This window comes from Lingula anatina, chromosome 1 (genome assembly GCF_051362555.1).
Source record: "Lingula anatina isolate TDL-2025a chromosome 1, LinAna3.0, whole genome shotgun sequence".
In the NCBI taxonomy this organism is placed as follows: Eukaryota; Metazoa; Brachiopoda; class Lingulata; order Lingulida; family Lingulidae; genus Lingula; species Lingula anatina.
The window spans coordinates 8,695,801-8,710,274 of NC_141767.1; the positions used below are offsets into that span (position 1 = coordinate 8,695,801).

At 34.7% G+C, this 14,474-nt stretch overlaps 4 protein-coding genes across 7 annotated transcripts in view; 2 read left to right on the plus strand and 2 right to left on the minus strand.

The window, feature by feature from the left end:
• On the minus strand, positions 1-7,658 carry LOC106150405 (uncharacterized). The gene is made up of 11 exons (XM_013523175.2): positions 7,528-7,658; positions 5,510-5,896; positions 4,708-4,755; positions 4,375-4,467; positions 2,945-4,157; positions 2,486-2,737; positions 1,978-2,059; positions 1,689-1,810; positions 1,157-1,215; positions 675-761; positions 1-496 (listed from the first exon to the last, which is right to left on the minus strand). The coding sequence occupies exons 1-11, from the start codon at positions 7,652-7,654 to the stop codon at positions 375-377; spliced, it is 2,592 nt and encodes an 863-aa protein (XP_013378629.2). The 5' UTR covers positions 7,655-7,658; the 3' UTR covers positions 1-374.
• Positions 7,570-10,053, plus strand: LOC106150406 (uncharacterized protein C6orf163 homolog). Of its 2 annotated transcripts, XM_013523177.2 has the most exons (5): positions 7,570-7,707; positions 7,879-8,109; positions 8,509-8,711; positions 9,001-9,203; positions 9,411-10,053. In XM_013523177.2, exons 2-5 carry the CDS (start codon positions 7,938-7,940, stop codon positions 9,829-9,831), a joined length of 999 nt encoding a protein of 332 aa, XP_013378631.2. In that variant the 5' UTR covers positions 7,570-7,707; positions 7,879-7,937; the 3' UTR covers positions 9,832-10,053. The 2 variants fall into 2 exon arrangements, with proteins under 2 accessions (XP_013378631.2, XP_086856914.1); XM_087000788.1 differs by lacking the exon at positions 7,570-7,707 and having other exon boundaries at positions 7,781-8,109.
• LOC106150407 (exosome complex component CSL4) lies at positions 9,933-13,007 on the minus strand. 2 transcript variants are annotated; one of them, XM_013523180.2, is made up of 7 exons: positions 12,845-13,007; positions 12,282-12,409; positions 12,106-12,177; positions 11,779-11,901; positions 11,480-11,530; positions 10,849-10,930; positions 9,933-10,493 (listed from the first exon to the last, which is right to left on the minus strand). In XM_013523180.2, the coding sequence occupies exons 1-7, from the start codon at positions 12,870-12,872 to the stop codon at positions 10,375-10,377; spliced, it is 603 nt and encodes a 200-aa protein (XP_013378634.1). In that variant the 5' UTR covers positions 12,873-13,007; the 3' UTR covers positions 9,933-10,374. The 2 variants fall into 2 exon arrangements, with proteins under 2 accessions (XP_013378634.1, XP_086856916.1); XM_087000790.1 differs by having other exon boundaries at positions 10,799-10,930.
• Positions 12,833-14,474, plus strand: part of LOC106150403 (protein FRA10AC1 homolog) — a 17,287-nt gene continuing 15,645 nt past the window's right edge. Inside the window, exons 1-2 of one of the 2 annotated variants that reach the window (XM_013523174.3) lie at positions 12,833-12,954; positions 13,687-13,748. In XM_013523174.3, coding sequence (XP_013378628.2) covers positions 12,922-12,954; positions 13,687-13,748 — 95 coding nt within the window. In that variant the 5' untranslated portion in view covers positions 12,833-12,921. The other variant, XM_087000789.1, reaches the window with a different exon arrangement.

Consider the following 14,474-nt stretch of genomic DNA (forward strand, 5'->3'; position numbering starts at 1 on the left):
TTCCAGGAAAGACACTTTATTAACCAAAATTTTTAAAGGCCCAATTTGACAAGTTTACCATAATAAATACAACTCTTTAGGCACATATGAAAAAATTCTAGCATTAACACAAAGTATCCACAATAATTGTTATTCAATCTGTAAATGAAATATATCAAAAAATATGACAAAGCAGTTTTCTCTAGAAACCCACAAGACAAACTATTGCACAAGATTTAATAACAAGCAATGTTACATAAACAATTTCATATATCAGTTCACTTCAAACATTTCCCACCACACTGGTCTTAACAAAACTCCACGTGTACTATCATAAAGAACCGATTTTAACCCCATCTACAGTGAGACGTTAATTTTCTCTGTATCTGACAAGTTTACTTTTTCTTTTTTTTAATTGCTATCTTTGCTTGTTGAAGGAGAGAATCAAAGTCCAAGTCACCACCAACTGGAGGTTGATTGAAGGGAAGGAATTCCTCCTCAACTTCTTTGTTTCCGTCTGAAAAAGAGGCAACTTAAGTTGAAATCCATAATCTCTATCTAAAAACAGCTATTGGAATTTTTTTTAAGTGTCAAAATAAATCTGTTATGAGAGATTGTGTCACTTGGTTCTTGACATTTGTACCATATTTTCTTTTTTGATCTTAAAATGCAAAAGAAAATTTCATGCAACCTACCAAGATCAGCATAGCTGTTTTTGCAAAATTCTCGTCTTCCTCCAAAACAAAGGTCAAAAATTGGTTCACCTCTGATGCGGTTTCCCTCTAAAAGTACATTAAAAACTGTATTTATAAAACCGTTCAAACATGCATTACAGCGTGCTCATACATAAAAAAAATTTTATAATTGGCAAGTAACAGGCCTAGCATCATCCATTCTTTATTTCACTGTGCACAATAAAAGTTCTTTTTATCCACGTCTTGCAACTTAGATTTAATAAACTTTTTATGTTATTTCTTCGATTTAAAAAATAAAATCCAACATTTCTAAAACTTATGGAGCTGACCAAATCCAAATAAAAAAGGAGCACTACCATATTTTTATAACAAATCCATTTTTTGATGGACATTAGACAAAACATTGCAGTAATGTTGTCAAAACATATTTGAATGAAATGAATTGCAGGTGTCACTGAAAAAAATAATATGTATATACTCACTTTCAATGGCAGCATAAGCATCACAGGTGTAGGCAAATGTCACAAAGCCATAGTTGTCGCTTGAAAAGAAAAATTACTATTAAGCTGGAGTTCAAAAACGTAACTAAACATAACTGTTCTATGATTGAATGAAGATATTAAGTCAATACTGACTACTTCAATACATTATTGGACTGAACATCCACTTGAAGAGAGAGAGAGAGAGAGAGAGAGTGTACTTGCACCTGTGCAATTGCATTCACAAGTAAAAGCCCTTGTCTTTGTTTGTAATCTAAAGCAGCAAGTGTGCACTTTTCATTTTTAAAAGTTGTGTACGCATTTCCACAGTTTGACTTTTGTTAGGTAGAAAACAAACAATTAGTAAAAAATTTCTTTCATCTCATTTAACTTCTACAAGGCAATTTAGGTTATTATAAGCTTATCTATCAAAAATAGGTGCCACTTTTGATGGTATTTTAATCTCTCACACAAAAGTAAAATACAAATGCAAAAATTATCCCTTAAGTTTGACAGTTGATTATTTCACACGTACTTGTCTTCCCTGAAGTGTATTCCCACTTGCTCTATTGGTCCAAATCTGTCAAATCGTCGCCTCAAATCCCGCCTGGTATAGTTGTCAGGAATTTTTCCAACATAAATAATTCTTCTCTCTTCCTGAAATTAAATTATAGATTATAGTATGTTGCAACCATCTGCTTTTAATTCACTGAGAACAAGCAATAACAATCTTTTCAAAAGGATAATTAAATTTTGTCTACTGACACAATTTTTCCAAGAACCATTTTCATGTTCATTACCAATACCCTGCAATTTATACATACTATCTGTTTTTTCTTTTCCTGGTCACGTTGTTCTTTCTTCCTTTCTCTTTCTCTAGCACACCAGTCTTCATAAGATGATGACCTAGTAAACAATGATTTGTCGGGCTCATTCAAAGTCTTCAGGTAAATCAACTCAAGGTGCAAACAAAACCAGAAACAAACTGTGGCTCATCCTTAATTATTCATACCATTATTGAATATTCCGGTCACTTGTATCAGTTTTGCTCAGTAAGCAAGTTATATTCATTGTGTCAGCAACACTCCCATAAGAGGTGTCAAATTGGGATCATCATGTACAAGTGTCCAAATAGCATCATAAATAAGCAGAGACATACTTAAAAGCAATAGTGAACAGTAAGTGTTAGTTTTTTTTATGTCAATGTGCATAATAAAAGAAATTTCTATAAGAATTTTTAAAAACCAGTGTTGAATAATACTTTAAAAAACATGCTAACAACAAAGGGTTTCAGCTTGAAAAAAAGTGGGCAAACTTCCTTTAAATGCATACCTGCTTCTTCTACTGTGCCTATGATGGTATCTTCTGGAGCGTCTTGTGCTTTCACGTGACCGTGATCTTGATCTGGAAAGTGGAGATCTTGATCTTCTGTACCTAGAAGAAGCCCTTGACCTAGATCGTGACCTTGAAGTAGATGGTGACCTTGACCTGGATTTAGTTGCCCTTGACCTTGTTCTTTGGGATCTTCTTGAATGTTTTTTAGATGACCTGGATCTAGACTTGTCAGAGCTTGCACTTCTAGACCTAACGAAAAAAACAATTGATAATTTGAACACGTTTGTACCCATCTAAATGCATAAATCAAACAGAAAATAACTCTGCATCAGTAAGGGTTGCCAAAAGGCGATTCATCAACACTTGAGTGAATATGAAGACCATCGTGATAAAGCATCATATGCAGACATGCCAATTACAAAACATTACAAAAATACCTGCTTCAAATAAATATACCTTGATCTTGAGCTGGAGCAAGAATCTGACGAGTATGATCTTCTTCTAGGTGAGCGTGACTTTCTATGTCTTGAACTGCGAATTGGCGAGCGACGATTCTTAGATGGCGAATTTGTCCTTGACCTTGAACGTGACTGAGGCCTAGATAATGAGGGTGTTCCTGATCGGGAATCTATGATAAGTGGAGTCTGACTTCTACTTGATTGAGCTGAAATGTTTTTATCTCGTAATCTGTCCCACGGATATTTTTGCTCAGTCTCATTCATCTTCTCCCCTTTTGAAGCATCAGTATCATGAATTTCTCCATCTTCTTCAGAGTCGTTGCCTTTTGCAGTGGTCTCCTCAGACAAGGATACCATTTCTGATCCATCATACTTAGTGCTGTTTGTAAAGCAGCTATAATAGGCTGGCAACTTGTCAAATAACGTCTCCCTAGTTGGAGAGGCTTCACGCTCCTTCCCCTCTTCATCAAGGTTGATTTCAACTTTACCACACTTGTCTTTGCGAACAAGTTTGGGTTTTGTGAGAACAGTGAAGTATTGTGGCAACTTATCAAACACTGGTTCATCATCCTTTTTGTCATTTTTCCTGTAGTTTCTTTTCTGTCTGGTAAACTTGTTATTCTCCATATCTCTGAATGATGCTTTTTCAGTTTCAGGTGTATTACAAGTGTAATCCCTTTCATTTGAAAATTTAGAATATCTTTCATATCCAAATTCGTTATCATCTTCCTGAAAGGCAGATGTGCTTTGATTGGTCATATTTTTGTGAACAACCTGGTTAAGGTCAGTCTCTTCAGGATGAATGCTTTTATCAACAACCTGAGTTGGAAAATTTTGGCAATAATCATGATCTGGGATGGAATCAAAATATGTTGAACTAAGTTCTGGTTTCTGACCAATAACAACAGCAATGTTTTCATCTTTTGAAGAAGATGGCATATTTTCATCAAGAGATTGTTCTTGACTACAAGGTGGAGTTAAAGAACGCACTTCATCTACAGCGTTTTCTTCGCTGTCTTTCTCAGTCTCATTTAGCTGCTGTTGCATTATTCTCTGTAATTTCTTGGAAGTGTTGCCCCAGGAGAGTTCAACTGCTTTACCACGCTCTCGTTTGGCTGGCACTAACATTGGAATCATGATGGCCGATTTCCGCTTTGTGCTTATTCTTACATTCTTGCCATCGACTGGGGGAGTGGGTGGTGGTGTTGGCACTGTAATATCAAACACATTGTGACATGCATATATTCATATTAACATTCCGCATCATGCAATATCTTATACAGGTACTGAGGCCAAGTTCTCTCTAAAGAGGTTAACCTGGCAGAAGTATTAGTCAATTGTTAGAAGGGAATCACAAGTTAAATATATTTCAAGGACAAAATAATTATCCGTATATAGACACATTCTGACATAAAAGCAATCAATTACCCAAACCATTGCTGGTAGACGTGTTCTGCACATTCTGCTGTAAACATGGCTGCTGTTCATCTTCACTGGGGACACCACTCAAACTTGCAGAGGCTATGAAAAGAAAGGATTCACAATATACATAACCTACTTTTATTCTGAAAAGATGTCACTCAGAAGATCATGGATAACATAGGCATATCTTTTAGTTGGATCATAGATACCTGTTTCTTCCTAGAATATTACAGACTTTCCTTTGAATTAATATTCGTGGTGTAGATTTCAGTGACCTTAACTTAAGTTAAATCAAGTCATATTGAACCAATTATAGTGTAAAAATGAGAACATACACACCTTCTTCAAACTGTGCCAGAAGACTGCTAACATCTGTTGCCTCAATTCCTACAAAAAATGAGGAAAGATTTTCTTTGGACATGTCTGATTTGCAAAGCAATCAATGTGTATATTCACTCTAGCACAAACTATATGGATGAAACCAGCATTTTAAGACAAGTTATCATTTTTTCATGAAACCCACAATATAAATATCAAGAATGTCAATGATATCCATATTTTGTGCAATTGCATGATTCTGACTTGCATCATAATATTTGCTGTTTTATACTTTTGCACCCTATAAAGTGGAAAAAATCAACAGTAACTGAAAAGCCCTAGAGTTAAGGAGACCGTTCACATGAAATCCCGCGGCATAATTATTGGCAGCGCAGGGAGTAACTGGCTCGTGCTGCCAGTAATTACGCTGTGGGGTATTCAGGGCACAGACCGTGATCACAAGATACCGCGAATAGAAAATAGATTTTTAGAAAATAGACTTTCCATGTGAACGGTCCTAAGGACTACTATGTAAAATGTGCTTGTTGCTGAAATGATTCTGAAAGGCATTTTTTTTTAGAATTACCAAAATCTCTATATTAATAATTCAATCAAAAATTCTTGATGGGAAAGCCCTTGGACCACAAGAAAAATTTTTATTTACAATAACATTTAGCCATTTTGACTTTGCCCTGGCCCTGTCTTAAATATTGCAAACATGACAGAATGTAAATATGACGTATTTTACATACCTAAAATTGAATTTTTAGTATAAGTCACTCATTCTCAGCAAAATACCTATACAAGTTTTAGTATTATGTACCTGCAAATGAACCCAAACTGTCTTCACCCAGAGTATCAACAAAAGAAGTTAAAGAACTGTCCACTGAATGAGCAAAATCAGGTCTTGTTAATGTCTCATTTTCTACTGGATCTTCATCAAAACTGCTGCCAACCACATCCACATCTTCATCTTCTGACATGGACTGATCATGGAACTGTTGGAATGTGTGTAATATTTCATGGCCAGTAATAGCAGGCATCTGCTCTACTATCACCTTACTGAATGTATCTCCATACTCCTGTTTGTTGTATTCAATGGCAGTGGAGCTTTCTTCTGTGACCATTTTAGAGAATTGCCCTTTCTTGGAGTCAGTGTGACTTCTTGCTTCTGCAGCCTCACAGACTAAATCATCTGTCATGATCTCCACTGAAAAAAAATTAATGTAAAAAACAACATAAAATTTATAACAAGCAGTTTGATTCTATTGGTAATCTTTTCAATTAACTTCACTCTTTCCAGTAACACTTCTATACCAGATGTTCAAACATCTACAATTTACTATTGTAACATGTTGTTCGTGTCGAAATATTCATCATTATCTCAGAATGCACTCTAGTTAATATTAAACACACAGGTGTGTAGCTCCTGCTGTCTTGGGCTTCACCTGCTGTTTACAGTTTCCTATACCTTAATGATGACCCAAGATATATCAATTTCTAAACAACTTAAAACATTTCACCTCTTTAACATAACAAAGTAAGGGCATTTTATAAAAGATGTGGGAGGGCTATTTAAGTCACCTTTATCAAATACTCTGCATGTATACATATAGTCATTGCATATGCAACTCCCTTATCTAAAATCTACACACACAAACAAGTTTTTGATCTACCTACAATACTTTGGTTAAAAGATTACTAAAAATGAATAAAAGAGAAAAACATTTTGTTATATCTTACAGAAATGTACCAATCCTTCAAAATCCAGATTTTTTTTCAAAAATCAAATGAAAGATTCTGATATGTAACCCTACATGTACATTTAATCCAACTACTGGTAGCCAGTAAATTTCCACTGAACTCTGCCCCATATCATCCTGCATCATCACATGCATCACACACAGCCTCACATATCTTGCTTCACGCCTGGTTGACACCAAATAAAGTTCACAGTGCCTGAAACATCTCCATCTTTTACATGTATCTATTTACGAGTTTGTTTGAGCTTCATTTAAAGAAATTGTTATTAAATTGACAGCCTTATATTTTGAAAAATCGAAGATGTCCTTAAAACATCAATACTTATCAATGATAAGACATATGTGTCCATGATATCAAGCTTGAAAATTCAAGCTTAAACACTCCTATTTACCTTTTCTGATATGTACTATATGTTCTAATTTCATAAAAGATAAAGGCAAAACTGGTTGGCTTTTCAGCAGTGTGCAGCTTGACAAGTCGAGAGGTAAGGAAATAAAACAGAGTGCTCCTGATACACTGCTGATTTGTCTGCTGAGCATAATTTACCGTTTTGGGCACCTCTCTCTTTCATGTGTTACATACAGCACATATAATACACAAATATAAAAAGTTGTGTTAACATGTGAACTTTCATGCTGCATGATATCAAAATGCAAAACTAACTAATATGACTGCATATGACAAACAATAACTTCGGGAGCATTAAAAAAGTGGAAAGGGGTACTACTACCTAACTGCAAAAAGTAATAAATGATCTTTCATGTAATTCGACTTTTTGTTACATTCTTTGACTAGCAATAAAAGATAAATACTATTCTTAATTTAAGTTACCAAACTCTCAACAGCAGTTTGCACCTAACTTCTTAATGCAGTTCGTCCAAAAAATCATACAAACTTATGTTACAATAGTGTACAAAGGCACGTGGCTCTTGCACATGGCAGAAACACACGTGGCTGATTCCAAACTAGCTGATTGTTAACGGCCTATATAAAACCCATTACTTCTATTAATAGTATTAAAAGTGAATCGAACTGAAGCATTGAATACTTGAATCTGAAAAAATCAACACGTCTTACCATGCCAGTTAGCGCCAGACAAAGGTATGCTGGACGTTTGATGTGCAATACTGCTCTCTACTCCCTTGCTGACTCGACTTCCGTGACGAAGAATCTCTGACATCACTGTTCTCGTATATTCACGCATAAAATCCGTGAGTTGCTAGGATGCTTTGGGGTTGAAATTAATCCGCATAATAGGTAAGTATACAATAAGACACAGATCCTATTACGTTGGTACTTTAGGAGTATAGTCTCCATAAGAGTTAAACTGAGAATTTCCTAGAATATGTGGAAATTTATTGGAAATGGCTATTTTGATTCATGGGACTTATTTGTATCGGACTAGCTTCCTGTTTACCATGTTTACAGTGTTCTGATACATCCCATGCAGCAAATTGAAAGCAGATATCAAGTCGGCGATTGTATCGATGGCTCTGTTAAAACCTGATGACAACGCCGAGAAGACATTCCAGATGACAGAAGTCCCAGCAACAGCACCTTTATTACCGTCCTTATCTCCAAGGTATAATTCCGTGCCACGGAGATACGAGGAGACCAAACCCTTCGTCGTGCAGGATTTCACACACAGGAAGATTTTGGGTAGATCTAATTATTTTAGGTTGCTTAAAAGTTTAGATCGAAGAGAGTTATTAAATGTCATTTTATGAAGATGGAAGCATGAAAACAGCATTTAACCGACAAGAAGATATTGAGTAAAATTTTAGGTTACTCGAAAGTGTAGATTGAAAGAAACATGGGGAAATAATTTTAATCGATTTTTAAAGATAACTGGATGAGACGGGGTGAACATCAAACGGTTTGGTACATATTGCTGCGGACAAAAATGGTTGGTCTAAGATTGCTTCATCAACTCTTCTTAATTGAACATTTTCTTGGGTAGCAGTAGGTTTTAGGGTAGGGTTTACCCTGGACAACGTGAGAGTTGTATGAATATTTTAAATCCAAAATATTCCTCATTATTTACTTTTCTGCTTTCAGATATTGGTAATCTACTTCACAAAAAGACTCTGAATATAGCAGAACAAGATAAACTAATAGCAGTGCGAGAAGCAGAACAAGCTGTATGGAATCAAGCAGAACTTAGAAAAGAAGATGCATTACGACAAGCCAAAATTCAAGCAGATGCAGACCTTGCAAAGGCCATAAAAAGGATAAAGAAGCAGCATGAAAAGGCTCTCAAGGTAGGGTTTTAAATGGTTGTTTGCTGGATATTGATTTTTAGAAGCCAGGTCAGTTGTACATAATGAAAATATGGACATTTGAATAAAAGGTTATATAACATTCAATAATAAAATGTTGCCAACTAAAAAGACTAGGAACAAATCTAGGAAAATATCAAATTACACTACTAGTCATTTATACACTTTACACTACAGCATAATAATTCCATAGGTGACTAGACTTTGTTAATTTAAAAAAACAGGCAATACACAGATGAAATGTATGATAAAGAATTCGCCTTTTTTATAGGAAGAAGCTTTAAAAGTTGAGGGACTTATGCAAAAGAAAGCTTTGCAAGAAAAGCAGGAAGAAAGGAAGCAGGCAGACCAAAGGCTGCAGGAAGCTGTCAGAGCCACAGAAGAGAGATGTCACCAAGAACTTCTGGATGCAGTAGCAGCTGCCAGGCTAGAAGAGCAACAATCAGCTGCACACGAAGCAGCAAAAGTAGCAAAGTAAGTGACACACTTGTATTGGCTCTGACAGGCCAAGGCCACAATCAATACATAATTTCAGGCTGTTGAGGTTGAAAGTATAATTGTTAGTAACTGTTATTTAATTTACTGTGAGTAACTGTGATTTAATTTTCTCAGTTTAACCCTAACGCAGTGTGATTAGCCCCAGTTTGTTCATCATTTTGAAAGCTTTTTCTTCAATTTTAGGCACAATGCAGAAAAACTTGCTCAAGCAATGAAAGAAGCCTCCGATCAGAAAAAAAGAGCACTTGAAAATTTGAAGCAAAAAATGTTGAAAGAAAAAGAGGATGCTGTAGCAGAGGCACGTTTTCAGGAACAAAAAATTGCTGCCACAAAACTGGCAGAAACTAAGCAGGATTATGACAATCAGATTAGGCTATTAAATTTGGAGATTGAACAAAGAAATGGTGAAATCAAAAGGCTCAATGGTGAACTCAAAGATATGGAAAAACAGAAAATGTTGACTGAAAAGCAACTGTTTGGTCTTCGTGAAGAATTTCAGAATTTTATCAACAGTGCTTATGGTTATGAAGAAGGAGAAGCAGACTATTTAATGCCAGATGTTAAAGCAGTGATGGATAAATTTAATTTGTCTGAAGAAAAGTAACAATATGTGAAGACCCATCAGTTCTTACTTGGTGGGCATTATAATGGTCTATATGAACAGTGTGGGTTTAAGAGAACCACTGCTAAATAATAATAATACGATTCTGTGGTACCATATTTATATTTATAGTCAAGTTATACACTGGATCACATTTGTGCAACAATTAATGATTATCTTGCATTATATCATGTTCTATTCTGTAATCATAAAAGATAAAAATGCTCCTGTGTCATTTTTATTGTCTAGAAAAAAGACCATCTTTTACTGTGCCATTGAAAACACATGAAGATGCCAACAACTTCACCAGTAAAACCATTGTAATAATCATCCATAAAAATGTCTAAAAATATCTTGGACAGGACCTCTTGTCTGGGCACACTTAAGAATGGAGTTTGAATTTCACTGTTTAGGTTTCAGATTCAATTTGTCCCATAAAACATTCCCATATTTACTTTTCACTTATATGCTGCAAGACTATGAAAACCAATGTCCAAATGTCATATATATATATGCATCTTCTCTGATCCATATATTACATTGTCGTCATGTAGCAGTAGTATTGTCTATATACTGGGGTTGCACTTTGGCTACTTTCCTGAATTCTTTTGACATAGTTTTTGGACAGATCATTTCATTCCAACTGACTGGGACCATATTCACTCCTGCAACAAAGAAATTAATTGCCATTTTTTATCAAGAGAAAGCATGTAGTCCAGAAAAAATCTGAATGAAATGCAGAAAGTCTTTGTTTGTAATATTTGTACCATAACTGCCTTAATCATCCATTCACTTTCATTTTCCACCACCCCTCAAACTTCACATTCCTATGTTGTTTAATGTATAGTCTCATATTTTTACATAGGAATATCTACATTTGAAGTGTGAAGTAAATAACTATCTAAAGAACCATAGTAACTATAAGAGTTCGGATTTTAATTTTTGAGAAGACAAATGTTTACTCCAATACCATTCACAGGAAGTTACTATCTCCACTCTATAGAAAATGCATAGATTAACCTGCTTCACTGACAGCTGCCACAACTCCTAGTTCATTTTCTGCTGTGGTCAGTAGGTAGGACTGTGCATCTCCTAATGACAACTGGACATGCCCGTCAAGGAAACCATTGAGAAAGTCTTTATACAAAGCAGCTAAACTTAGAAATAAGGGGTTCTACTTTAAATGAATATGATTTCTTACTAATGTATGTGTAATGTGATTTCAATGGAATGAAATTCTAATCATAAAAATTTATGAGCAAAATTTAGTTGTTTTTTTTTATTTCACTGACTGAGAACATGTAAAACTGACAATAAATCTAAATGTACAGCAGTCATCCTGATAAATATTTGACATGTCCTGTGTTGTGACAAAAACAGAAAATTAAGTCCTAATTTATGTTTTTTGTGTGCAAAAGATAATTCTCAACACAAGTATGCCACATTAAACCCATTTTTTTATAGAGTTTGTTTTGATTGTGCCTGAATATAGTTATTTTGGTCTCCACTTTCATGTGGTTATAAACTTATTTATTTACTATCATGTTATTTGTGAAATGTGAAAATGCCTCATCTTCAAAGCAAAACATTATGTGGAAAAAGTCTTTTGAAAGAGACTTAATGTCATTATGGTGTTTAAACTCAAGGATACAACTCGTGCTATAACCAAATCACCAGGTCTGAAACTTTTGTACATTTCAACCTGAAAAATAAAACAGAAAGAGAAACCAAGAAGTAGATTATACATACATACATACATAATGAACAATGTATTTTTATGTGATTAAATAAGCACAGTGCTTTACTGGTACGCTTCTTTAAGTCAATGTATCTATGCTTTGAGTAGTTCTGTATTTGGTGGCCCTTGTGATACTAGCATTTTTTTTTCATAAAAGCAGTAGAAATATATGAATTCATAAAATTTCTTTGCTGTGGTACTGTATTATTTACCCTGTCCTTTTCTGTAGCTCTGACATCTTCTTTTCTGACAAGCCCTCGGAATGATTCTTTTAATGGCATATTGTCTACTCCTAATATGGCACATTTACAAAATCTTGGATTTACATTGGTGACCTGCAAATGAAGAGTAAAATAAAAGTCAGACAAGCATGAATTCTCATAAATAATCCACTTATTATCATTTATGAAACAAAAGGATGAGTATACATTTTTTTTATAATTGTGATTGGACACAAAAGACTATTGTTGAGAATAGTATGGTGAACTGCTAAGATTCAAATATTTATTAACATACAAAAAAGTATATGGAATGCTTACCCTACAAGTAACGAGAGATCCCACTGAAGGAACAATGTTGTGTTTCTTCTCTGTCAAAACCTCTATCACTGTCTGAAAACAAAATACAGGATTACATATTGATTATGTAAACATCTTAAGCACTATACTTCAAGCTAAATTTATATATATAAATAAAATATTCAGTACGTACTAACCTTGCCACTCTCTCCATCCCCCTCCCTGACATTGACATATCCGGCAAGACAGGAGTAAAGGTACCCTTGTCTTACATCTGTACCAGAACCAGCAACTTGGCCTTCCTCTAAGCGACATATTCTTTGACCTTTATTCAAAATAACAATCACAAAATGTAATATATGACAGTGCATAATATATGGATTTTGTAGAGGTTGGTAACCGTTAGCAGTTTCACAAGTAAGTAACAGTGATCATACTGCCAAATCATTTATCAAGAAATGAAATGAATCTCTATCACTTTAATCATAACCTTAATCAACAGTCCTCAATCTACAGTAACACTGTTTATATCATATTGTCTCGAATTGTTATATTGACTAATAAGTAATATGTATCATAATCAGGCTCAGCGCCCTCAGTAATTTTAGCTAAATCTAATTTGCTTCCTAAAGAGACGACAAAGGGGCAGATCAACATACTACGTATTTAATAAAGGCTTCATTGTTAATAAGAAAACAACAATTAACAATAAAACTGTTGAGTTCTCTTTTACACGGCTTAAAATTAAAACACAACAAACCAGGTGTGCAGATCGTGGGCGCTGCCATCTTTGTTTTTCTCGGTCAAGATAAACCTCAATCTGAAAATAGGTCAATCATGGCAAGCGGCAATAGCTCGGATTTAGTTGAGGTGATTTCGTTTTTTTAGAGGATATATTCGCTTAGAGGTCGGCTGTCGGGTCCGACTTTGAGATCTTTGTGCAGTGCACCTAGGGACCTGTGCAAGAATTTATTTACAGTGGGAAGGTCGTTGCACAAGTACACGTAATAAAGACAGCTTTTAGACTCTCAGTAAATTTGGACTTTTGAAGTTCTGTTTATGTTTTCTGTATAAATCGACTGCGAATTGACAAAAGAAAGTAAAAGTTATTTATACTGTTTATATGAACAAAAGCCATCAGTTATGCCAGAGAACTTATCTTCAAACGTTTGGAACATACAGGGGATCTTTTTAAAATTCTCGCTTTTATAGAATTTAAACAAGATTATGTGGTAATTTTAATCAGTGTCTTGGCTATTCAATTTTTTAAAAAATTACTAACTTATTTTTAAAACTTTTTTGAGACACCTTCAAGTTCTTTGACCAATAAACTTGCAGCAAATTTTCACCCAAGCAATAACCTCAGCTCTCATAGTATTTGGAAGGCATAAAGTTTCATTTAAACACATCTTAAAATTAGTCAATTAATTCCCCAAATAATTTATTTAAGTAGTGGAGATACTGCTAAAAGTCACCACAAAAAGTTATTTATAACAGATATATAATGTCACAGAGTTATATGGTGGGGGTGGGGGGGGGGGGGGAATATTGCAAAAGTGCCTAATTTTCATCATGCAGATCAACTGTTTTTCCTGTTACTAGGTTCATCATGGTGGGGACTATAGTTCAGAATTTGAATATGATAGTGAGGCAGAGAAACAAAGGTGAGTGACATCAGTGAATGTTTCATTGATGTTTAAGTATGCCATTTCGACCAGCAAGACCAGACTTCCCAACAACCTCCACCTCTGCAATGTAAATGCAAGAGTACAACAACAAACATACAAGGAGCAGAGTTGAAAGATATCATCAGATCTTGATGATCTACATCATGTAATATAGCAAATGCTTAAGGATACTGTTAGCCTTTACCAAAAACTCCCTATTTACTGCCTTACATATATTCTTTTGGATAACAGATAAATCTTAAGTGTTCAGTGACTAAATTAATTAAGCCTTAGTTCAGACTTTATCATTGATATAGCAACATAATGCCTTTGTTTAATGAAAATCTGTAATTAGGGGCTCATAACTCCATAACATAAACATTTAAACGGAATTGACGGCATGATATTGTAGACCATATACATGTACACTGGTAGTCAACAATGCCAACTTTCGTGATAAGTTGATAACATCGGATCTTGCTCAAGGATGAAGTTGTACCCCATACCGATTGCTATCTCAAATGGAAAGGTGTTAAATTGATGATTAAACCTTTGAGTTACCTATTGTTATACATTGCAACAAGAAATATAAACACTTGTACTTTATATTTTGAGGGGATTTTTATTCTTTTAAATCAGCACAAAGATTGATGCATTATTGAATAATTATTTTCGGTATCTGGATGTTAATTAATACCCTTAAAGACTTACTTACCAACTGCT